The sequence below is a fragment of the Lagopus muta genome, chromosome 4 (assembly GCF_023343835.1).
Source record: "Lagopus muta isolate bLagMut1 chromosome 4, bLagMut1 primary, whole genome shotgun sequence".
Taxonomy (NCBI): Eukaryota; Metazoa; Chordata; class Aves; order Galliformes; family Phasianidae; genus Lagopus; species Lagopus muta.
Genome location: NC_064436.1, coordinates 5,513,178 through 5,539,441, shown reverse-complemented (window position 1 = coordinate 5,539,441; position 26,264 = coordinate 5,513,178). Strand labels below are relative to the sequence as shown.

At 36.8% G+C, this 26,264-nt stretch overlaps 1 protein-coding gene across 4 annotated transcripts in view; it reads left to right on the top strand.

Annotated features, from left to right (window-relative positions):
• Positions 1 to 26,264, top strand: part of SPOCK3 (SPARC (osteonectin), cwcv and kazal like domains proteoglycan 3) — a 162,413-nt gene that overhangs the window by 79,487 nt on the left and 56,662 nt on the right. For 3 of the 4 annotated variants that reach the window (XM_048941099.1, XM_048941100.1, XM_048941102.1), the window contains one exon: positions 23,892 to 24,018. The exons of the other annotated variant lie outside the window; for it this stretch is intronic. In XM_048941099.1, coding sequence (XP_048797056.1) covers positions 23,892 to 24,018 — 127 coding nt within the window. The remainder of the gene's footprint in view (positions 1 to 23,891; positions 24,019 to 26,264) is intronic. 4 annotated transcript variants of the gene reach the window in all.

The following is a 26,264-nucleotide window of genomic DNA, read 5'->3' as shown; positions in this document are numbered from 1 at the left end:
GCCTCCGTATGGGTCTATAGAACTCACTTTCCTTAACTGTTGTGAGGGGTAGATGATGTTTGTTGAGATGTGATTGCTTTTGTAGGCTTCCAAAACTAGCCACTGCATCTCACTGTCCTTTTCATGGTGTTGTGTATTGGTCAAGCCCAGATTTACTGTTCATTCCTTGGCAGCAGAGATTGTTGTTTTCCCTCAGTTCTGAGTTACTGCATGTAGGTCTTGTTTCCATGAAAGTGGCAAATCCCCTTCTAGTGAGATTCTGCAGTACAGCATCATCTGATGCAAAAACTGTATGTACTCTACTGTGAAGACTGAACAGTTTTGGCAAAAAGGTCAAAATAAGTTTTGTATATCATTCATTATGAGAGTAGCTTGAAATATCAAAGCTTTAGAAATTGTTGAGGTGTGATTAGAGTTGTCAGGTGTTTGCTGATAGCATCTAATTCTATTTGCCTGTCAGCCAGTCAGAATTGTGTTGGAAGTGGTTTTCTATGCTCTTAGCTGTGTACTATGGGGAAAAAAAAAAAGGGGGGGAATATTTCAAAGGGGGAAACATGCAGGGTATATGTTAATATTATTCATTCAAATACTTCCATGTGAATTGCTGGGGAAAGAGAGTAGGTGCCTGCCCTAGAATGCCTGATAAGCAAGTAATTCAAAATCTGATGTGAAATCGAGTGTTTTTCATTCATTCTTTGAATTGCTGGGGATTGACATTAACTTCTGTCTTTTTGCCTAAGTGATGCTTTACCATCTCTTTTTACTTTCACACTTCTCTTTATTGGTTAAATGGTAAGCTTTGTGGGAGTGAAAAAATAAAATGTTTGCATTAATGAAATGCTCTGGAATGTACCTCATTCAGTTAGAAATCCAGCTTGTAGGATACCAGAATGCAATATTGCCAGTACTGTGAATATGATGATGAGAATTTTATGGTTACAAGCAGGATGTTCATAATGCTAGTATAAATTTGCCTGCTCATTCTGGTCTTCAATTACTTCAATTTTAGGAGATTTAATGATTTAAATCTGCTGTAGTGAGAATGGCTGGAAACTATGAGTTAAGCACTGTGACCGTAGGGGAGAAGAAACAAGTTGCTTAAACATTCAACCAGAAGAGGGTTGAGCAGGAAATAAAAAGGAACGAGTCAAAGTAGGAGGGCAGGTTATGTGGTAATGGATATTTCAGAACACCTATAGTGGAATATTGTTTTCTATTTACTCAGAGAAACAGGTGGTAAAGATAAATCCTTAAATCTTCATGTACTTGAGGTTGCCCCATTGAGCAAAAGAGTTTGCAGTGATATTGCAACATATAGGAGTGCATTAAGAAAGCTCTTACCTAACTGGCTCAGAAAAGCTGTAAAGCTAATCTAGCAGCACCTGTCATAGCTTTGCTGGTTCTGATAAATAGTCTGTGAACTTCATCTTAGATTTGAAAAAGACGTTTGTAACATCATGTAATTTTCTCAAGAAAAGGAATCCTGTGAATCATAGGCTATTGTACTAAACTAAGCAGTGTATAAGTCAAGTTCTAAGCAAACAAGTTAGTGGCAGGTAAAGACCAAGACTGCAGCACCTGTGGTCTCAAATTTTACTGAAAATCTTCTGCTGAAATTCGTTTTTGGTACTGTCTGTCAGAATGTTTAAGCCTAATGAGAGAAAGAGGAGAGGAAATACCCGTTTTCTTCAAACATTTCTCTGCTTTTTAGTCAATTTACAGGTGTGTTTAATTCACTTGAAACCTAATCATTGCACAGCCCTTCCCGAGATTTCACTGCTTAGTACAGCTCAATAATATTTAGAAATGCAATTTGTGTAGCTTTGGAAATGCAGAGAATTGCAAGACGGTTTTGGTCCAAAAATATGTTTCTAGTAATTGAGTGTCTTTGATGTGTTGGAGCCTGCTGACTGTCTTTGCACTGAGTGATCCTAATAGAATCTGATAAAACAGTATCTTTCTCTTCTTACATAAGGAATGCACTGTCTAAAATAGGCTGGATATATTTAATCTATCAGTTTTAATTCTACTTATTACACATAAGAAATCTCTAGAGAAATGCTTAGAAATAAGGGATCTTTCCTTGAGTAGCACGTTTGTTTATGATTGGCTTTCTCTCTGTTTGCATATTATGTCTTATATAATTCCTTCTTTGTCTTGTTTTTCCTTTTTTTTTTTTTCTTTTTTTCCTTTGTTTACTTCTATATGATAGCAGCTTTTGTGTATGTCATTTTACTAGAATAGGGAAGATGTGCATAAGACAACTAGGATTGCCTTATCATAAGGGAATGCAGTTATTTTTTTGTGAGTAACAGATAACCAACAAATACTAACGTAGTGATAGATTCTAGTCTTTCAATTTAGGTTGTTTTTAAAGCTTGACTGGTTTATAGTCAAGAGTTGTGGCAATTCACTAGAAATGGATAGGGAGTCATAACAAGTAAGCATTTTATAAAAGGTTAGCCAAAAAATTTTTAATTGCTCCTCTTGAATTATAGCTTTCCTCTAGGCATGTTTCAGAGAAATCTGCAGACTGGGCCTCTGTATAATTTGGATCTTGATAGGAGATGAGTGGTATGCAGGGCCTGATGATACAGAATTAATTGTTTCAAAAATTAAGGAGAAAGTGATGGGTGCTTTTGCGGTCAAACACTTCTCCTAGTGTTAAATAAGAATTCTACAAAGGAAGGTTAGCTCTAGGGAGAATTATTCCCTATTCCCAAGCTTCTGAAAGTATGCATGTAGTGATTAGCAGAAGGTTTCTAATATACCTGTCTTTCCACATGCTTTCACTATTAATGCCCATTAAAAAAACATCACTTCATTAGAGACTCACAGAAGTCAATGGTGTTTAAAAAAAAAAAAACTATCACTAAATCTAATTTACTAAATCAAAGCAGTTGGACAGTCTGATAGGTTTTGTGCTAATGCTTAATCTTATTACAACTTCCTTCAGGCTTTTGATGTAAATGACATTTCCAACTGCAGGTTCAGTTCAAGTCCATTATCTTTCCTTGGACTCCTGCCCTCTTATAGTATTTTTGAAGAATATTGGAAATGGGGATGATGAAAATTCAATCTAACTACTTCTTTATGCGAGTTCGATCACCAGAAGTTCATCTTCCCTGGCTGTGTTCACCTTAATGTTATAACATGAGGAAAATGTTCTTTCTCGACTTAGAAGTGATGAGTGTTGGGCCCTGAAGCATGAGATTGGTTAACCTTTCCCTGTGATGAATGACGTGACAGAAGCCCAGTGTAAATTTCAAGTGCTGCAGAACCGTAACACTGATTCTGTTGCAAAAGTGGAAGCGGAACTTCTGTTGCCACACTGTGGAGCTGCATGGCTGAGAAGATTCTGTCCCAGTCATAAAAAATGATCTAGTCCAAGGAGAGATACCCAGTTTGTAAGAAGAATGCACATGCCTCCAGGCATGCGTATGTGCACAGACATGCGTATGCATGTGTACGTGCATCTGCGTATTAGTAAATCTGCACTCACACGTTTTTCTCTTTTGTGCCATGTGCACATATCTCAGGTTTCCAGAGCACCATGCTTGGGATTTGTTTTACGACGAGTCTCATTTTACGGATCTGGAGATAATAGTTGTTCACAAGTGCTAATTTTTAAAGAAAAAGAATTCTTTAAAGGCTAGATTTGGCAGATGAGAATCCATCCTTTTGAAAAATACTAGGTGCTCCTGAAGATCAATACACCATATTTTATATAACACTTGCAGTATTTGAGTCGTGTGTAATGACACTGGAATTCTTGCAGTACTCTCTAGAGATGTTTTCTGTGTCCCCTCATCATAGCTGAAAGTGAATTAAATGGTGAAGAAAACATTTGTTATATTCAGAGCTACCCTGAAGAAGTAATAGTTTTTGCTGTTTGATTCATATGTGCTGATGCCTTTGTTAGCTCCAACAGTTCCTGTTAGATATGAATTCCAAAGAAAGGAGGTTTGAGTTTGGATTTAAAAAGTTTGGGATTTTAAAACAATAGCTGCAGTTCAAATCTGTAGTTGTTTCAAGCAGTTGTGAAAGAGTGTTAGGATGGGAAGGTAATGATGAGGAGGGTTTTTATTTTCATTTTTTCAAACTACGACTTAGAACAGTTCAGGTCTCTTTTAAATCAGAGAAAAATAGAAAAAAGTAAATCACAAGAAACAATACAACATAGTATAAGGAACAGTACAGCCTTATAGCTGCAGCATTTTTTTGTAACTACAAAAAAGGTCTAAAAAAAACCTGAAGCAAAGCAAAGGATTTGCTTTAGGCACATTGTGCAAAAGCTGCAACGCTTTTAGGATGTCATCATTTTACATTATAACGTTGCTGAAGAAAGCCAGCTGGTGTAGTTAAGTCTTTTAGTGGAAATTTTAGTCTGATTCATTACTGTGATTTGTGGTTGTACAAAGAAACGCTTAATCATTCTTATGCTCCAAGCTCTGTTGAATCTACTGAAGGTTTTCTGTTTCTTTGCATAATTTGAGTTGCCAGTCTGCCAGCTTGGCAGTGTTTCAAGCTTGTTGCGTTATCTGTGTTTGTTTGCTCAGGAAGTGAGGCTGTACGTAGGATGAATTTACAGTAATTCTTTTGTAATGGGTTAATGAGCAGCACTACTTCATTCACAGTGCTCATGCTCACATTATGTAGCTTTGATTGGTTCAGTAACTGTGCAGCTCTGCCATTGTGATCATACCGACACTGTGAAGTACTGAAAAGGAAATTTTCTTTGCTGTAGGTTAATTAAACTTGCTGAGAAAATAATTTGGATTTTATGTTCTTAAACAAGAGGTAAAAATATTTGTATTCTGGAGATTTTTATATGCTCCCTCATTTAATTCATTAAAGGAAGAAAGCTGCTTAGTTGCTAGCTGCTTCTTTGCTTTGGAACGGAAAAAGATGCTCTAACACTGTGTGTGATGTTTTGCATGTGTTGTGAGAGACTTCTCTTTTGTCCATTGATTTTGATGGGACACAGGGATACATAGAGAAAAACAGTACCCTCTGATGTTATTCTCCATTTATAAGTAACTTCTGTCAACAAGAACAAAAGATATGCTTGGAGATTTCAAGGATGTACGCTGCCTTACCTGTGTTTACCGCAATAGCATTACTGCTTACTAAGGTTGCTACTAAGCCATAAACTATTTATGCTTTCTTGAGCCAGACTTCTAAACTCAAAAATTGTTGTGCTTAAGAATAAACAAAGCAGCTCTCTAGAAATGTGAAATAAAACGTGCTTTGTAGGAGATCAAAGGGAACTTAAAGGAGATGTAGGCAGAACTTATTCTCTTTACTCGTAGAACTCCACCTTCTTAGAACACTTTTTCCTTTCAAAATCTGTAATACGCCTGTTTTTAAGAGAAATACAGATCTGACTCCACAATTACGCAGATGGACTTCAATTTAGTAAGTCCTGAGCCTATTCATGTTGTACCTCCTCCTTTAATCTTGTTCAGTTTCTCAGTAGCCTATGGGGGCATCGGATAACTGGTCGGAATTATGAGGTTTTCAGCGATCAGGAGTATCCCACTTCCCACTGCTGCAATGAGTTTATAACATAGGAATTTAGTTTTTTTGCTGACATCCTGGTGACAGTCATTGAAGGCACACTCAGCTGAATTACTTCCTAAATGCTGATAAATAAAGACTCTTTTCTTCAAAATACAGGAATGTGAAATCTGATCTGGAAAAGGATTACTGCTAGAAGAGCGTAGAGCTTGCTACCAGTGCAGAGTCCTATTAATCAGGAATGGTTTCTGATCTTTTGTTTTAATTTTCCTTCACAAAATTCCTGAAAATCTAAGCAGTCAAGAGATTGCCTTTTTTGATAAGAATAGTTAGGGAAAATAGTGCTTATAAAAGGTTTTTTCTTTAGAAATGAAATCATAATTTTATTTCATAGCAATAAGATTCACTGTAGACTTCCATGTAAACATGGAAATAACAGAAAGCAATAGAAGTAAAATCTTTCAACTTCATCAGAAAATACACGTAAAATGGATTGAAGAACTTGTCAGTATCCCTTCTTTTACCTAGCTAAAGAAAAGCACTTTTTCTGTGTGTGTGTAGTGGTTTATGGAGTAGTTGTCAGTATTAGTTTTGAGCTTGCTGTAGTAAAATACGTAATCAACTGTAAAATGTCTGCAGTAAATATTTTATAATCAGTTAGTACCTAATTTGGGATTTTTTTTTGTCCTTTGGTGTTAATGCAGTATCTTGCTATAATAGAAAATAATAAAATTGGGATGGTTGTGAATGGTTCTGTGAGAGGCTTAAATATTTTCTTGTGGATTTGGAACTGATTATACTTAGGTATTCTTATTATTGGCTAGCATCAGTAATAATGCATTTCATTTCATGTGAAGGTCTTTCTTCATAGGTTGTGTGTTTATAAACCTGTGGTGAAAAAGCTGCTAAATGTTTGAAATAGAGTAGGGAGAGCTGTGTTCTGATAACAGAAGTCATTCCACTAATTTCTATTTGAGTAAAACAGTGCTTCTGAGATGCCCAGTGGTTAAAAATAAATTACAGCTGGAAGTGTTTGTCATCATGGTGTGGTGTCTGTATGTATATTGAGGTTATTCATTGAAAAGTATACTGCTGCTTTTGGAAACCAAATAATTCAACATATTTTATGATAAATAAAGGCATGTCATGAGTTACTAAATGTTTATATTCAGTTTTTTATGTACTTTTTTTATTTAAAACATTAAGAACTATTTCATGTGTCCATATAATCAAAATTGGTGACAATGGTGTTGAGGAGACGGTTGGACTAGATGATCTTATAGGTCGTTTCCAACCTTGTAGTTCTATGATTCTATGAAAACTATGCTCTTTTTGTAAAAATGCTGTAGTCTTAAAGTAGAGAACAATAGTATTAAACTCACAGATGTCTCCTGGCACAAATGACAACACATTTGGTACCAGATACTTGTTGCCCGTAAATTTTGTTTGTCATTTTATAGTTTAACCAAAATGTTGGAACACTGGCACTATGACTTCTCCTATAACCACTCTGTAAAATCTCTTAATAGTAGTAGTAATAATAATAACTTCTTTGTAATCCCAGTATGTGATTATTTCAGTGGAGCTGTGAGTATACTGCACGTTTACAGACCTTCCACACAATGCATGAACCGATGCACGTCCCTGGAAATCTCAGAAAAAAATGCTGAAATTCCATATAGATGAACCTTCTGGGTGAAAGGAGAAAAAGGAAGTTACAGCTTAGGAAACCTGCACTCATAGGAGCCTTGACTCCACAGTGCTCTGTTTCAGTTCCTTTGAGGAAGGCTCTCAAAGACAGACCTTCGGTGTTACGGTTGAACATCCAAACAACATCTTCTACTGTAAGGTTAGATGGAAGGATGAGGCAAAGAACAGGAAAGATTATCTGAGAAGAGTTAATTAAGCTGGAGAAGAGAGGAATAAGCGTACCGCTCCAGGAAACATATCCTGAGGATGTGAATTGTTGATTATAAATCTTTTGGGCCTGCTAATGAAGTCTGTAAAAGGCATGAATATACAGGTAAGATGATTTGGATCAGAGCTAAGTCCCTTTTTCATAGTGGTTTTAAAACGAAGATTGGTGCTGTGAATTAGGATATAAAGGCTTGCTGTCCTGTCCCTTTATTGATTGCTCTTAAAGCTGAAGCTGTGGTCCCGTGTAGTTCTGACCCCTCAACTGGTCACGTCCTCTTTTATAGAGAAACGACATTATGAACAGTTCTGAGATGGCTCTCAAGTCTCTCCTGTCTCTCACAGACGTGAGGAAACTTGAATTGCCTTTTATATTTTAGAAATTTACTATCATCATATAACCAATTACTTCACAGTACAAATCCAGAACTTTTTTAACTACTGCAGTACTTCTGTCACACATGCTAATCTGTTTCTCCTGTCTTAAAGTTGTAAAACAAATGCATGGCACAATGAATAGTGCTTGTATGTTCTACTGAGAACCAAGCCCCAAGTAGTGTTACGAAGAACTCAGGGAAATGGTTTGGAGATGCAGTCGTTATAAAAGCAAACCAAAAAAATAGGAATGGTGAATTCAGTGGTGTGCAGATATTACAGAATCAATTTATGAGTGCAATCTTGCCATTCCTTCGTGTTAAGTTCTGGTCATTACTGGCCACATTGACAAACAGCACATAGCAGGAACAGAAACGCTGCAGAGCTGTTAAAAATATGGTCAAAGAGCTGGAGAGACTTCTGGATGAAAAGGCACTGAAAAAATTGGCATCGAGTAGAAAGGTAATTTAATAAGACTATGATGGCATTTTATTTCTGGAACTGTTGCTCGGTTGCTTTCGTTTACCCACTCAATTGCAGCAGATTCAAAACAAATTTTAGGAACCTGTTTAATTTTGACATGGCATTGCTCCCACCAGAGCTCTTGGTCAGCACTGTGGTTAAAATAAAGGTGTAGATATTAGTGTAGATAGCTGGAACAGGCCTTTAGGCCTTTAAGCTACTGCGCAGGTGAGACAACTGATTTTTCTGACATGCAGCAACCTCTTCTTGGCAGCAAAGAGCTGTTAAAATTTTCCCATGGCTTACGGTCACTTTCTGCTGTCTGAAAGGAGATGTCTGCTTCATTTCATCAGCATGCTGTGCTGTGTAATAGTTTAATTAAATACCGCAAATACTTCCTTTCTAAAGCCACCTAGGTATACAAATGAATCTGTATCTTTATATGCTTGAGGCTAGAGCAACAGCAGTGAAAATAGAAATTGAACTGGAAAGTACCACTGCTCTCAGAAGTTTTAAGAGAAAAAAAACAATTAGCATTTTTTTAATGACAACAGATGTTTTCCCAAACAAATTATGAAATCATTCCTTTCCCATACTGTTTGCATTTGTCATCTTTTAATAGATCTCTGTTTGCCTTTTGCAGTGTAACCATGGCCTCTTACTAATTCTTGCTATGCAGCAGTCTTTACACTTGAAAGTTGGATTTCTGGTTTTCCTTTTAAAGGAATATATTAGGAAATACATTTAACTTTGAAGATGAGAGTGAATTTATTGTTTTGCATAGTCATGCCTTTGAAGGTGAAATTAGGGAGATAACATAGGATACGTGTTATGCTTTGGTATGCATAATACCAGGGCCCCACAGTTGGGACACCAGCAGGGGCTCAAGGCAGAGGTAGAGTCTCTGTGAACAGCAGAGCAGAGCAAAAGTTGAGGCCTAAGGTATTTTATTTTCCTTCAAGAGCTTAAAACAATTTGCAAAATGTTTATGGAGAGTTTTCCAAATCCCAGATGATGCAGAATGAAATACGGCTTGGAACTACAGTCCAGCTTGAAAGAAAACACTAATATGTAAACTGCAGTTCTATGGTTTTGTTTCTTCCTGAGTTTGATCCCTAGACATTTTTCTTCTGGTTTTCCTTAATGTTTTTATCTCACTGAAAATTATTCTTCTTTGTTTTTTATCTATTACTGTGTCCTTTTCTTTAACAGTGCTTTCGCTTATAGCATGGATAAATTAGTTCACATTGTCACACTTTCAAATCTAAAGTAAGATCTGATATGAAATAGTTTATGGAGCCTAGTAGATTATGTATTGTCCTGCAGGTACCACTTTATTGACCCAACTTTATGACAGTAGGGAAGGAAGAAAAGAAACAAGAGTGGTGACTGAGGATGCATTCGTGCTCTAATGGAATAAAAATCAGAATAAAATAGCCTTAGCTTTCTTAACAATAGATGTGGCTACCAACATGCTTTGTGGAATTTTTCTTCCCCTAAGATATAGTGAGGAATGTAATGCCAGCATACGTAAGAGAATCTCTGTCATCTTAAACAGAATGTGAGACAACATTACAGTTTATAAAACATATTTTGGCAGTCATAGTGACAGTCAGTTTCTCTTTCATATTCTAGCACAGAAATTTTATCACAGGTCTGTTTTTCTGATTATTTCTAACGTTCATCTTTAAAACAACCTATTTTATGTATACATGTGAATTAGCAGACAAGAAAATGTCATACTCCTAATCCGTTTCATTTCCTCACCAAAAGCAGCAGCACTAATAATATTACATGTTTTAAAAATACCTTGATATATAGATACTCATAGAAGTAACAGGATTTTCTGGTGTTATCAGACACCATTTGTAAATTTTAAAATACCATACGGACATCAGGATGATAGGAAGTTGAGAAGAAAAGAGGTGTTGACATGTGACCCTCCATCTATATAGAGAGCACTTAAAGATGGCAGTGCAGTAAGCTGACAATTAGCTAGATCATCTTGGGGAATTCTGCTTTTCATGGGAATCCCATGGCTGTCAATGAGCGTCAGACTGTACAAGTTTAGTTTTTGTGAAGCTCTGTTGTGCGTTATACTTACAGAAACTTGTGAAGTGTTCATGTTTGGAGCTTGCAGCTGTTCTTTAACATCTTGTTAACGGCATCGTCTGAAAACATCATAGGCTTTGGCACAAATGAGTTCATCTAATCATGCTAGCAAAACCAGTTCAAATCGATACCATTCTGTTTTTTGTTTAAATATGATAGGGTTACTATCTGTAACCCTGAGGGCCATCACATAAGGCAGTTCTCTCTCCCAGTGTGTGCAGCTTCTTGTAATTTATAACTACAAGCATGATATTTTGGTATTTTTGAAATTATCTTACAAAGGTGAAGCATTTTGGCAGTAGAATTCAGTACAAGTAATGCTTGTGCAGGAATTACCAAGACAGCTGGTTCATTTCAAGCCCTATTGCTCCTCAGCACCAGACAGCAAATAATGTATGTATAGAGGCTTAGTTCTCTTTATTACGTGATTTTCTTGTTCAGCGGAATTACTTCTGATTTAAACTAGAATGAGAGTAGAGTAGAGTTCAAGGGTGTTTAATTAGAGCAGGTGCCCGGGGTACGTAGAATTGGTTAACAGAGTATTTGTAATATAGCAGGTTAATGTAAAAAACGTGATCGCTGTTTAAGTAAAGCAGGTATGATATTTCTTGTGGTGGGAGATCAGGTAATTAAAACTGCCAGGTGAAGTAGTAGAGCTGTCAAGTAGTGGGAGCAGCACCAGCCTGGCAATGGAACACAGCGATGAATGGACTTAAGTATCACAGAATTAGAAGCAAAGCAGGTTAGGAGCAAAAAAACAGGAAGGATTGCTTTAAAGCTGTTGTTTTGGAGTAAAGAACATCCAATAAAAGAAATGGTTGGCAATGCAGCGTGCTGTAAAGATTCTGAAGGAATCCCAATCCACTTGTGTTCAAGGGATATTCAGACCCATGAGCATGACTGTTCTGGATTTCTTCTTTAGAAAAGTTGTTTTTTTACTCCTCACAGACGTAATGGAACTGCTGAAAACAATCTAGAGTGAGTGCTCTCCTTGCATTTTGCAGTTTGCTCAAAATGGTGCTTACATACGCATCATAAGAAGATCACAGAAAAGCAGAATTGTAGGGGTTAGAAAATAAGCTACTAAGCTTGAAAGACACTGCTGTAGGTGGTGTTAGAAAAGAATTTCATGAAAAATTTGCCCTCTAAAAATGGGTTATTCTCTTTTTTCTGTTCTGTGTGGGTTGATGTGAGAAAGGACATGGCAATTGCATAAATATCATCAATATAAATGAACAAGAGAGACAGAGATACACAAACAGCTGTAGAGAATGTAGTAGAAATACATTTGAGTTCAGAACTATGAGGCTCTAATGGAGCCTGTTGATTTCTGGATTCTTCCAAAAGTCTTATTGTGCTTTCCCCGTTTTCTGTTGAAGTGCTGAAATTAAAGCTGATTCAGTTAAAACCAGTAAAAACACGTCAGAATGTATATATGCAGGAAAACATTCAAAGATAAGCTGTGCAGTGAATCAGTTTGCCAGTCGAACTATTAAAATGTGTTCTGTATTGCCTTCCTTTTTTTTTCCTTTCTACATGAAGACAACTGAAGAAATTTTTTGGTGGTTTCTGGCAACAGTATAGAAACAGAAGGCTCAAACAAACTGCATCCATTAGTATCAGACGTTCTATATTTGTTTTCATTTATTTTCCTTTAGTAGCATGATTTTGTCAGTTAAATATGGAATATGATAGAAAATAGTAAGCTTCTACTTGATCATAAATCATTGACCTGTCATTTATGCTGGGTATACAGACATAGTGTATTCAGCTCTTAATGTCAGAAATTGTCACTAGCTATGCACTAATAAATCAAGGCTACAGAACTCTGAGCGGGTTTACAGTGGATGTGTCCATGTGCTTGTATGTCAAAATGCATATTAATATAAACATTGGCATATATGATTCAAATTGTAAAGATAAGAAAGAAATGTGCCGTGTCAGAGAGGAGCAAATTGCCACATTGGGCAGTGCTTAAAAGCTACTTAAATAAGTTTGCAGCGTGACACTGGGATCTGCAATGTTAATGCCAGGTACATCATTGGACAAGTTAAGGATTTGTGAGTATTAGTAAAAATGAATGGTCATGATTTTGAGAGTTGTTGCAGTAATGTAGTCACGTTGAAGTGACCCAGTCTGTTCCTGGTTGTTTTAGAGCTCCTGTTTGGCAGAAAGCTGAATTAATGAAATCATGGGGCTGATGTAATGATCTTGTTCTATATCTAAATATTGCTTATAGTACTACAGTCAGCCTTGAGTTGGTTGTGACTGTAAAGACTGCTGGCTAGTGGGGGAATGCAGTAATCTTGAATTAAGTGTACAACAGCTGTCTTATTACAACTGTATCGCGGTACTGTGCCGTTAGAATATCCACAAATCAGGCAAAATATTGAGAGTTAGCATTCAGAAAAGAGCTACAAGAACAGTAGTATGTTTAAAAACGTATTTTCTCTTGAAAGGCAGGGGAGCATCATTTATATTTGTTTACCGTGGGAAAAAAGGCAGGTAGGCTCTGTAGTCACTGTTTGAGTGTTTATTTGGAGAGATACTTTCAACAAGCTTGCAAAGTAGCATTAAGATTTAGCATAGGAATCTAAATTGGATGGTGTAAGGGTACTTTCTTCTAGCCTTTTAATATGTGCTTCCTAGTATGTTTGGCAAAACCCTTCCTTGTTACAAAAGAAGTGATGATAGAAATGATATCAGTTCAGTCAGATATGGAAGTAGTCTTCTGTAAATAGTGTTGCACCTTTTTTCTGTACTTGCTTTGAACAAGACATAACATCAGTTGTATCGATACACTTTGATACACGATGTGCTGCATGCATACATTGATCATGAAATCTGAATTAAATATTGCCATAGGATTGTTTTTCTAGCTAGCAGTTCAGTAGGTATTCAATGTAAGTTTTCTCTCTGGCGGATGTAGTTGCATTCAGTTCAGATATCATATGAACAGTGCATCTTGATACCAGCAACAATCAGAAGAATCACAGAATCACAGAATTGTAGGGGTTGGAAGGGACCTCCAGAGATCGAGTCCAATCCCCCTGCCAAAGCAGGTTCCCTACACAAATGTTTGGTATGTAGTTGTACCCATTTACGTACATTGTGCTGAAACTAATAGGGTTGGATTTTAATTTGTTAATTTTTTTAATTTTTTTATTAGAAGTGAACACAACTGCAAAGGATCGTCTACGTTTCACATTTGTGTCTCATTCCTGTACCTAGGACTCGTAGTATTGTGGAAAAGTATGGCTAACCATGCTGACACGTAATGGCTGTTATTCCTGAATTGTCTTTGCTCTTTTAAAATAAAAACAGCAACAACAAAAACCACCATACTTATACCATATATCTATCTGTACCACAGTCCACTTCAGGCTGGAAAATATTAGTCTGAGTTTCTAGAGAGCTGTAGTACTTTACGTATCCTGGCTTGTGCCAGTATACATTTCATCCTGTTTCATCCTGTGCTAATAAATGAATTTGTATTAATAAATTTAAGAGTATTTTAAATGGCTCAGGCTGGTATTGTAAAGCCACTAATAACAAAGAGATGAATTAGTGAATCTAAAAGAAGGTTAAGATATTATTTACATTGGAGCATACTTGTGTTCTGTTTACTATTTTAATTTCTCACTGACCACTCAGAATATTGGATAGCATTCAGTATTCTGTTTTTCTTTCCTTTCAAAACTGAGTTTTATATAGATTTTGGGTAATATTATAGGTTATTTCTTATTCCAAGAGCTGAAAACAAAGCAGGCCATCCTGTCAGTAGACGCTTCTAACCTGTACCAGCTCTGACCAGCTCATGATAAAGTTGAGGTTAGCAGTGTGATTCGTGTGTTTTAACACGTAGTATATGATAAAAGCACAACAATATGTGTAGAGATAGTGGAGAGCTTTTTTAGCCTACTCACCATGGGAATATGTGGGGAAAAAGTTAATATCAATTCCATAAAAATTGGTAAAAGCTTATAGGAATATCTTAATTTTTGATATAGTTACTGTTTTTGAATATGTGATTAGAATGCAGTGTACATAAACCACTGCCAAAAGAAATCTTCAGTCATGTAGATGAGCCTTTGCAAATTTTATCACGGTTTGTCGCTATTTAAATGTAAAGCTGCCTCTTAGAACTGCATTAAGTATTCTAAGTTCTCTGAGAGCAGAAGACAAAGATTATGAAATATCTGCCATAGGATAACAAAATTCAACGGGCACAAATTCTAAGTTTTTGTTCTTTTTTTTTTTTTTTTTTTCTTTTTTGAACAAAAGTCAAGTTTTTGAGAGAGGGGAATGAAATCCCTTTATTTGACCTGCAGTGAAACCTAGGAAGTATTAGAGCTCAAAATCTGTTAAAACCTTTGAAAAAGGATGACTAGAGCATGCTACTTGATTTTTAGAGTATCATCATTTGTCCTTGCGTTTAAATGGGCTGTGCAAGAGGAGTCATTGGAAATTTGCTGAAATATCTTAAGATCACCTGGAAGTGAAATGAGATGCGTGTGGCATATCTGCATGTTGACACTGGTTAGTTTACGAAGAGGAATGAGAGCATGGAGCTTGGTCAGCAAGAGTGAAACTTGCACTTAGAAGGCAGTGAGAAAGATAGACTGCATGGCAATCTCTGTCTGTAGATTCTGAATGTTAGGAGTAAACTGTGATGGTAAAGATGAGTTTTGTAGCAGTTTTGAACCGATTTTTAGCTATTTTCTTGTTAGAAAGAAAGAAAATATCTGTTGTGCTAATTGGAACAATTCTGTAGTATGCTATGATCAAGGTCTATGTTGAATACTGCTGATTTACCACCAAATGTCTTAATAAACTTCAGAAATCTTTCCCTAGTTGCTATAGAAATGTGGCATTCTGAACTGCAGTTGTGACATGTGAAGTCTAACACAAAAATAACAAACTGTTATTTGTTGGCAGTCAACAGTTTTCATAATGAAACTGGATGAGAAAATTATTTCATCTGGTCTTTAAAACTTAACATATTCAATATGTGACGTATTTGTTCAGTGAGAAGTCTTTGATTGCTGCACTGTAGAAGTGGTGCAGTAAGAAATATTTGTGTGTGATCACAGAATGGCTTGAGTTAGAAGCAACCTCGAAGATCATTTGGTTCTAACACTTCCAGGTGTGTGATGCCCACAACTTCTCTGGGCAGTCTGTTGCAGTGCTTCACCATCCTTGCAGTGAAAAATTTGCTCCCGGTATCTAACTTCAGAATCTCTTGTTTAGTTTTAAATTATCTCCCTTTTCATATCATACAGACATGATGAGGAGTCTCTCCCCATCTTTACTGCAGGCTCTGCTTTAGAAGGCCACAGTGAGGTCTCCCCAGATGATTCTCTTTTTCAGACTGAACTACCTGAACTCTCATCTTATCTTTGTAGGAGAGGTGCTGCAGCCCTCTGGTCACCCTCACGGCCCTTCTTTGGACCCACTCTAATAGGTTGATGAACTTCTTGAGATTAGGGCACTAGGGCTGAATGCAGAGCAGAATGGAGGCCCTGCTGGCCGTGCTGCTTTTGGTGTTAGCATCTTGGAAATCAGGAAATCAGCTTATCTGCCAACATGTTTTGTATGTGTGTTTGTGTAATAGTCTTTGCTAAATAATGGTCTGGGATAAGGTTTCTTATTGTGGCCTCTAGATGGCAGAATGATTTGGACATACTGAAAATTCCTAAGGTGTCAAAGGGATGCCTGAATGGAAAACAGCTTTTAGAGAAATGAGATCCTTTCTGTAAAAAAGAAAAGGAAAATCTGATGTTTCATGCAATACTTTAGACTTACAGCAATGACTATCTCTTCTGTTCCAAAAGTTTTAATTTATTTTTTTGTTGTTGTTACCATTTTTGGAGTTCAAGGAATAGATCTGACCATTTGAGAATGGACTTGTACAGAGCTGTGTAGTTATGGTTAAGTCATGTAGTTCAGTATGTTTAAATGGTATGCTCTTTGCAAGCAGACTTTTTAGGATTGCAAGTTGCTGTAATGTAGTTGTGGTTCATGCTTTGCTCAGTTACAGAGAATTTGCAGCAGGAGGTTTTTAATAACTAGTATTTTGTACTTTTATACGTATTGCAGTGTTCTATAGATGCAAATTATTGCATTTAGGAAACAAGAACCTTTAAACCTGGGGCATTCAGAAAAATATTCTTTTTGTAGTTTAAATGTGTGTCCTGCATATTCTATCACCTGCAATGGGAAGTAAGATTATTGCTTTACATCAGCTGCGTGTGAAGTCTTTAAGTGGCATCGATACTGTTACTGCAGTGCTAACAGTACTTAAGAGGGAAGTTGGAAGAAGTGAGGGGTGTAAAAAAAAACCAACATCAAAAGAACTATAAAAAATATTCTTCAGATTAACCAATACGTAATTTAAATGTCTTCTGGGGTGATGGTGTTTTATACCATGTAGAAAAATGTGTCACACAACTATCTTAATCCTTTAACAAAGCTACATTCTACTACTGTCTCTAGGTAATATTTGAACATCTCTTTTGTGTCTTTGATCTTTAACTAAAAAAAGAAAGTTAAGCATAACTTTTAAAAGACTAGCTGCACCTGGGATGGGAGACTGGGAGATACTAAGCTCAGAAGAGTTACCATCTGTTACAGATTGGAAGGAATACTTAGAAATTTTTAAAGAGGTCAATTCTTCCTTGAGATTGCAACACAATTCTCTCACTAAGGAATGGCTTTTTTAATGCAGCATATGCATGCAGCCTACCATCTGGAAATTAAGGTCTTTATTTATTTGTAAGTCTTAGTCTCTAAGTCAGGCCTCTTTCTCTTTATTTTCCCATTATTTGCTCATTACCTTAAGTCTTGTTTTTTCTCCTCATTTTGGTATCTTGGATGTTCATTGTAATATTTGTGCATGCATATCTCCTGAAAAATCTGGCTGTGTGACAGTGGTGAACAGAAAACTAGCATAACATGTAATGATTATGATTCAAGTCTTTTAATATTATTTCTTTGTAAATCATATTGTAATGGAGAGGTAGGAAAATACACGCTCATCAGTGCTTGGATGTGTAAGTGACAAGAGGGGTATTTGGGGAGATTAAAGAGAAACATGTACAGTACTATCTGTAAATTAGGATCTTTGCGTGCTTCAACATCTGAAATCATTTTTTTTCTTAGCAAAAAAGCCATGAAAAAAAGCATCTAAGCTTTTAGTAGTTTACATAATCATGTGCAACACATTGCTTCTAGAAATGCCTGTATTGTTTGATTAAAAAAAGGAAAAAAGGTTGGTGCAAAATTCTTCATTCAGGTATTTGTATATTAAAATTCCTTTCACTTCTCATGCAACTACAGATAAGTTAAATAATGAAAACTCATTTTTGTGTTGCTGTGCATTTAGTGCTTTTCCATCTCATTAAAATGCTATACTAGCTAACTTCAGACAGTCAAAGTGGCACAGATAGAGGGCGAATTTCAGCAGTGTTACTTATAACTTTTTAAAAAATACACATGAATATTTTTAAGGTTTTAATTTTTTTTTTTATACGAGGGCTGCTCCAAAAGGAATGCCTCCTATTTTATTATACTGGCTCACAACACCAGATGTTGGTGGTATGGCAGTTCAAGTTAAGCGTTGCCGTGTGACAGATGGCATTTGATGTGCAAGCGTGTCTGAACCAAAGGTGTATCACTGAATTCCTCCATGCAGAAAAAATGGCACCCATTGACATTCATTGGTGCTTGATAGGTGTTGGTGGAAACCAAACAGTGGATGTGAGCACAGTGAGACAGTGGTGCATTTCAGCAGAGTGACAGGGGTGCCAAGCCATGTTCCAGACAGCCACGCACAGCTGTGACACCATGAGATGGAGAGGAAGTTGATCAGCTCATCCACAAAAATCAGCAGGTTGTGACCAGGGTACTGTGCACAGAGCTGCACATTGGCTTCAGTGCATTGGGAACGATGGTGGCAACGCTGGAATATCACAGAGTTTGTGCCAGGTGGGTCCCACGGATGTTGATACAGGAACAGAAGGAAGACTGTGTGCAAGTTTGTGAGTACCTATTGCAGGTAATAACCAGTAGGAGGCCGAAAGTAATAGCTTCCTGGATCACATCACTACTAGTGATGAGACGTGGTGGTGCTACTATGGGCCGGAGTCAAAATGGCAGTCCCTGAAGTGACAGCGCGTGAATTCCCCATTGAAGGGAATCTTCAAGACGCTGACCTCAGCAGATAAAGTGATGTGCACTGTCTTTTGGGATAGGAGAGGCATGATCCTTCTGGAACACAGATAAAACTTCAGCTGTGATCACTACATCATGATGCTGGCTGAGCTGAAGGCTAGAACTTACAGTCAGGCCAGAGAAGACAACAGCATTTCTCTTGAAACGCAATAGCATCTGGCTCTATATTAGTTTCAAGACCATGGAGCACACTGGCTATCCTGACCGGACTATCTGATCACACCCACCAGATAGTCTGGATTTGGCACCTTCTGACTTCTGCCTATTCAGACTAATGAAAGTTGGACTGAATAGACAACACTTCCTTAGCAGCGATGCTGGTGCAGGTTTTTTGCATTGCTCAGCATGCAGGCTCTTGTTCACTACTGGCAAAAATGCATAGCTAATCATGTTGACTGTGTTGAAAAATAGTGTTTTGTAGGTGAGAATTTGCTCTGTCAAATAGTAATATTGTCTTCTTTCTATCTGTTGTAGTTTCCAAGAAAACAAATAGAGGGCATTACTTCCGGAGTGACCTACATAGATATTTAGAATAAAATAATGACGTCTTTGCTTTGCAATAGTATACAGAATACTGCTGAAAGTAGTGAAACTATGTAACAAGGCAAGAAACTGTATTGAAGTAAGAACATAGTTTGTTATTACAAGTAGATGGAAGGCGATAGTAAGAGTTGAGACAAATTCTTCTTGAATGCATTACAAATAACGCAAAGTAATGAAAAAGTGAAAATAATGTAGAGACAAACACTCAAGAAATGGCTACGTGTTGTAATTTTAGCTGCCATTGAGTTAATTTTGTCTACTGCATTTGTTACCATGTTGTGTTTTGGACTTATGAGGAAAACAGTGTTGGTAACACACTGATGTTTTAGTTGGTGCTGAGCAGGTGCTGCACAGAGCTAAGGATATTTCAGCCAATGCAGGGTTGGAAGTAAACAGAGAGCTGGGAGGGGACAGAAAAACACCTGATCCAAACTGGACGAAGGGATATTCCATACCATGTGGCATCATGTGGTGTGATGAAACTGGGGGTGTTGGCTGGGACCACTACTGCTGCATGGGACTGTCTGGGCATCAGTTGCTGGGTGACAAGCAATTGCGTTGTGCAGCACTTACTTTCTGTGTTGTTTTATCATTGTTGTTATTTTCCCTTCCTTTTATGTCCCATGTCTTTATCTTAGCCTATGAGTTTTACTTGTTTCCCAGTTCTCTCCGTCGTCCCTCTGAGGGGAATGATTGAATATCAGTGTGGTACTGAGCTGCCTGCAGCTCATCACACCATATCATCTTGGTTGCTTTTGTCACTGGAGAGAAACACTGAGAGCTGTAGTTTTATTTTAGGATGCTTCCACACGAAAGAGGAATTTTGAAGGAAATTCAGTCAGGTCTAACAAAAACAAATTGGATTTGGCAACACAAGTGCTTTTTCTAATTATGTTAATGTGACACAGCCTGATTGTGTCTCTCAAAGGCCGCTGCAAAACGTAATCAGTCTCTAAATCAGAGTAATTCTAAGAATATCTAAGAAATTCAAATATAGCTGTCAGAGGAAAATTGCAAGCGTTCCTTGAAACATGAATTCTTTACTAACCCGAATTTGTTTCTATCAGTCTGCATTTGAAGATCTGTATCTGAGGATTCTCAAATCTAGCTTTTAGCTATCACGTTCATTCAAGTGAGTTGGACAGTAATGCATTTTATATGTCATTAAAAAAAAAGACATGTTATGAAAGAGTTAGTAGCATGCAGCAAAATATTCAGTGTTATTTTTAGCATTCTTGAAATATTTGGAGGCGTGATCAATGTATAAACGGAAAGGTAAGTTTATGTATGCAAACAGGTACATAGGCTTCAGTGATTGAGCAGATTGCCTAATTATGTTTCCTGACATGCAGTTGCATATGCAGTCTAAAAGCATATGTGCAATTTGGTTTATGCAAGTTAATGTAATCAGAAGTGTTGGTGAACTAAAACCCATAGATTGAATATAATCACTAGGTGTCAGCAGTATCAGAGGGGGCAGAGCTTCTGTATTTAGTACTTCATTGCTAGAGAGATCCCCAAGTGGTTTTTCAGGAAATCAAGAAGGACAAAATCTGTGAGTGGAAGAGATTGTCTTGTATATGGCTTCTTATTTTTGTTGTGGCAACCAACTAACAGGGGCAAGTAGTTTTTTAGTGAGTGCAGTGGAATCGCAAAATTAAATGGCAGAATTTTAGTAACTTCAAGTTGTGTTGCTCTGGATGTCCTTGCTTATCAAATGGAAAAAAAAACAACAACAAATACAAGGAGTGTTTTCTTACAGTGACATAAATGATTTGTTTACTGATCATCTTCCTCTAACATTTTAAAGTATAAAAATATATTGCTTTAAATGCATAGTTGTAACTGAAATTGTTTATGTTGTCTTTAAGCTGTTTTCCTGTATCCTTATATCACGTTCATACAACAGTGCTTTATAATTCAAGATGATTTTTATCATTATAATCATTTCTTAATTATTTGCATGTGGGCAATTTGTATGTATGGTCATTGACCAGGTTGGGGGAAAAAAAGCCCACATAAAAAAAAAAACAACCTGTGAAAGCACTAATGAATAGTCAAGGGAAACAAACTTGATAGAATTACATAAGGGAGAAATGAAATGTTAGGATATGTAAGTTTAAGTCAGTACTGATAGATTTTATGAAGTGTTTTGAACACCGTACCTGGTACTCAAAGTGTTTTGTACTGACTTGCTTATTTTCTTGCCAGGTTATCGACTGATGGTCCGATAGCTGAGCAGCTATAGTACAGAACCTTTTTTCTTACTAAGGCTTCCGAACATATGTCTGTCTAGAGCATTTACATGACTCAGAATCTCCAGACGAACATGATTTATAGTTTATTTATCTTGAAATCATTTATCTAGAGTTTGGAAAACACAGATGCTTCTGTTTTATAGGGAAGTTATACTAGTTACATGGAAGCTAAGATCTTGGGAGTGATTTGCTGAAGGTCTCAGGAGAGCTGTTTGTAGAAGAGGAAACTTTTCAGCCTTGAGTGAATGGCCTGGGATAGCTCGCATTTAAAATCTTATGTCTGAGGCTGGTTGAGAGAAGGTGATCTTTCTGGCTATGTTCTTCTCACCACTCTGCTTGTCTTCACAGACCTGTGATTTGTTTTCTCTGCTTGTTCCGGTGTCCAGCACTGTTGTGATCCTTTCTGAGACATCAAACTCTTTTCTTCCTTTAGATGATTTTACTCATCCCTTTTCCTCAGTTGGAAGTGCCTTTCTCCCACTCTATTGCCGTCTTTATTTGTTCTGTAAATTCCACTGAGGGTATTGATATGATTGTGAGGACAGATAAGCTAAAAATCTGTCATCTGTACTGGTCTTGAGAAACCATGCACAACAGCGGCCTCTGTGTAGCTCAGAAGTCCTGTTTCCAATTGCTGGCTCTTAAATAAAAATTCTTTCTGTTGATGTGTGGAATTTTTGCGATTGGTTTATGCAGTGTTTTACAGTTACCTTGGCTCAGATGAACAGAAATGACAGGGGGTTGATAGCTGGGACTCCCTAACCCTGTCAGTTATCTCAGGCTTCTGAGACGATTGTGGAAATTTGTAACTTAGAGAAGAAACAAGCAGTAAGAGGAAGATGCAGCCATCTCGTTAGGCTGGAAAAAGTCAAGTGAGAGGAGCCCCAGTAATAAGATGATTGCCACACATTATATATAACCAAAAGTGCTGCTCACCTGTACCTTACTTTAATTGAAATGAAATGGTGTGTGTTTAGCCTTTAAACAAAGCAATCCAGCAGAAAGTGTTGTTAGTTATTACTAATTAGCAATGTCTTTGAGTTTTTTCCCATTCTTGTACTTCCCATACAGATTTTTACCACTCATTATGCTACATGTAATTGAATCGGCTCGGAATATAGTCACTACAAAATCCAAATGTAAACATGTATATGTAAATCACCTGATCTTCTTAAAGACTGTGTTTGCAGACATAATTAAGGATAGCGTAAAAACATCAGCGTAACCAACAAATGGCGTTTTGTTTTTGATCATTATCAGTTTACCATCAAGCTATTTGCTTACGTTTACTCTGTGCATCATAAAAACAGAGGACAAGTTGTTTTTTTTTCTCATTCCGTTTCATTTTATTACTCTTGACATGTTCTTCTCCGGAGGTGGTTCATGACTAATTAGCAGAACAGTTGCTGATGATCTGTAGGTGAACTGAACTGAAAGAGTTCTGCTCCATTAAAGATTTGATTTTGAGTGTGAACACTTAACTGCTTTGTTGTATCCTGGTAAGTTACTGCTGAGTCCTAAGCATGATCATTTTTAGATTTTTGACTAAGATTCCAAGCAGGAAACAGAATGAAAATAATTATTGTTCTATTTTCTTATTTATATGGAAGCCATTAGTGTATAAGGTGTATTGTAGGTCAGTCTGTGAATTAGGCAGCTCTCGTAAAACAAGTGTTTCAGGGCAGAGTGGTTGTTATATGCTTTCACAGGTGCAAAAAGCATACAGAAGCATAGGGAAATATTAATTTAGAGCAACCAGAAGAAAACATTTTTCTTAGAGAGTAGCTGTATGATAGGAGCTACTGAAGGCTGGGAGAGTATTTTGATGAAGTGTCAAAACTTAGTTCGTATTTCAGTCTTTAAACTGGCCAGTATAGCTTTTTGTCTGTGTTAAAATCTGGTTTTGTATGTTTGCATATGGTTGGATGCATGCATGCAAGCACGTATGTACAAACACGTGCGGTTCAAATCTGTGTTCCAGCAAGCTGCCTCTATTTAACTTTGAACTCTACCTTTGATGGTGGAATCTGAATTTTGAGAAATGCGATCTGTGAAAGACAGTTGTCAAAGTAAGCTAAACAGTACTCTGAAGGACCACTTGTTTCTATTGAATTTCTTGTAGTAACATCTAATCGTATGTAAATGCTAACTCTTTAAACTCTAGATAAAATAATAGCTCTCTTCATACTATTCAATAAGAAAAAAATGAGCAAATACAGTACAAGTCAAGCATCATCTAAATTATCTTTTTTTACCAAGATGTCTTAGAAATTACATGCAGGTACCAAGTATAGCTACAGTGAATATGGTATGATAGCAAAAAAACATGTAGCGAAGAGTAAAGACTGCCAGCACTTTACTTAATGGCTGAAATAATATGTGGCTTATTGTTTATGAAGGCTCGTTAAAATACCCTGCTTATGTTCTATTTCTACTACTGCTTATCAGAATTACATACTTTTTGTTTACTTACAGTATGAAAGAGGCTGGTTTAGGCCATAAACAGTGGAGGGGTGGTCCCATTTCATCAAACTGCAAGCAGTGTCCAGTAGTTTATACCAATCCTGTTTGTGGATCAGATGGTCACACATATTCTTCTCAGGTAAGAATTAAATACAGAACTGAATTATACTTTCAATGTTCACTTCAATTCCAGCTCTTGGAATGTAAAATACTGTATAGTAAAACAAATCTACGTTTATTTGTTTTAAATATATTCCTCACTTCCTTCAGCAACACTAGCGCATCTTAAGACAAAAAGTCAAAATGGTGGCAAATCCCAAGCAGCACAGAACAGCAGTGCCCAAGGAAGCACAGTGCAGCAGTGCTGTGCAGCGTAGCAGAGCTCCTCTGAAATGTATTTGCTACAGACACCAAGGCATGGTTTTTGAAGAGGAAGAAAAGTCTTGTGTGTCCTCAGTCTGTGGCCAGGTAAACCTCGTAAATCAGATATTCCTGTTGGCCGCTGCCCAAAGGTATAGATGTGCAATATGCAGAGGAAAAAAAGTAGTATTTTAAATTAATTGTTGTCTGTCGTCGCTTCTTTCATCAGCACTTTGCCCATTTTAAGAGTTTTCTGTCATACCTATCTGGAGACAGAATAATTCAAAAAGGTTATGGTCAGTCTAACTTGTTTTTTGTAGAGAAAAGATTTTGGTCACACTGAAGCTCAAAAAGCCATGAGCCTGCTTTTGTACTGTGCTCAGCTCAAACTTGCAGATGTCACTAGGAAATTGGGAGACTTCAAAATGCTGGAAACAAATGGATTGTTTTAGCATCTTCCTTACAACTTTCAGTAGAAGAAAGAAAAAATCAGGATATAACTAATATTTTCTCCATCTTGACAGTTCTTGTGCTTTTATCTTGAACCTGATATTTTTATTTAACAACAACGCTTAAAGAACAGTGTACGTGAATCTTAATTTTAACTGAAAATTCTCTAAAAATTAAGGTAAATACTCTCTATACCAGGTATCTGAAGCCCACTGAATTTTGGACACCTTCTCTGGCTTAGCAGACATTCTGTCTTTTCAGAATCAATACGAGTGAGAGGTTTAATTTAAGTATTTGAAAATGGTCTTGTTTTAATTCACAGTGATTTCCTGTGTTCTGTCAAAAGCTTAAAATGTGCTTGCATCTTGTAACTAGACATCAGATTATATTTTTACCATTTTTTTTGCTGAATCATGTCATGATTCATGATCATGCCATTACACGAAGTACCAAGTCTAACCTTTACATAGCTATCAAAAAAAAAAAAGGCAGTCCCTGTGATTTTGTAGTTTAAGTACACAGGATTAGTAATATGGGATAATTAATATTGAAACTTAAGTGTTCTTTTTTTTTTAAGTGTTGTCAACTTTATCTATCACGATCTCTCCCTACAGTCTTCACAACTTAACACAAGCATCACAACTGTTTTTCCTGTTTATTGGGTAGTTTTGTATATTATCAATTTTATGTCTCACAGAGACCGTGGAGGAACTGTTGCTGTCTGAGGAGAACACAAGACAAGAATGAAAGCAGGCTTTAGTTATCATAATGTCGTGGGTTTCCTCGTCCTTGCCTTTGGGAGCTGGCATATTGTCTGAAGCAAGGAACAAAGCAGTTCTTTGTAACTTTTCTCTGACCACCATGCTGAGGCACAAGCAGTTGCTGATCACAGAAAGAAGTATTGTAAAGGAAGGAGTGTTTTCTCACAAATTAAGCTGAAACTGTAGAACTAATTTTAAAAATGTTAAGAGCAGTCATCATAAAATAAACAAAAAAAAAGGGGGGGAGGGTAAAAAAAAAAAAAAAAAAAGCAACCATGTGAGCATGAAAAGGCAAACCTGGATGTCCCCATTTCTTTTAATTGAAGAATGAGCTTCTCTAGCTGTATTTATTGTAGAGGAGGAAGAGAAGAAGCCAGCAGTTCTGTATTTGCACAGAAATTGTCTCTGTAGCTGTGAAGCAACCTGTAGTCATTTTTAGAATCAGTCTATTGCCCGTAATAAATTATTCTGAGATGTGCAGTATCTCATATTGTTAAACCATGTGTGAACAAACTCTGAAATGCTAGCAGAAGATCTCGAAATTAATTCATTCTTTTCAGGAAGTGTGGGAAAAACTAATCAGGAATAATTGATCCATTTAGAATCAGGTAACTTCATTAATGTTGCATTCTGAACAGTCCTGTGAGTGAAAAGTAACCTTTATGGCTTCTCTGTGTCTGGTCTGAAGGAGATACACAGAAGTCTATAAATAATGATGAGTTGCAGACATTTTTACTCAATTAATGTACTGAAGATAAGGTGAGGATGTGTTGCTTAAACAGAATGGTGAGAAAAGAATGGAATAAGTAGATGT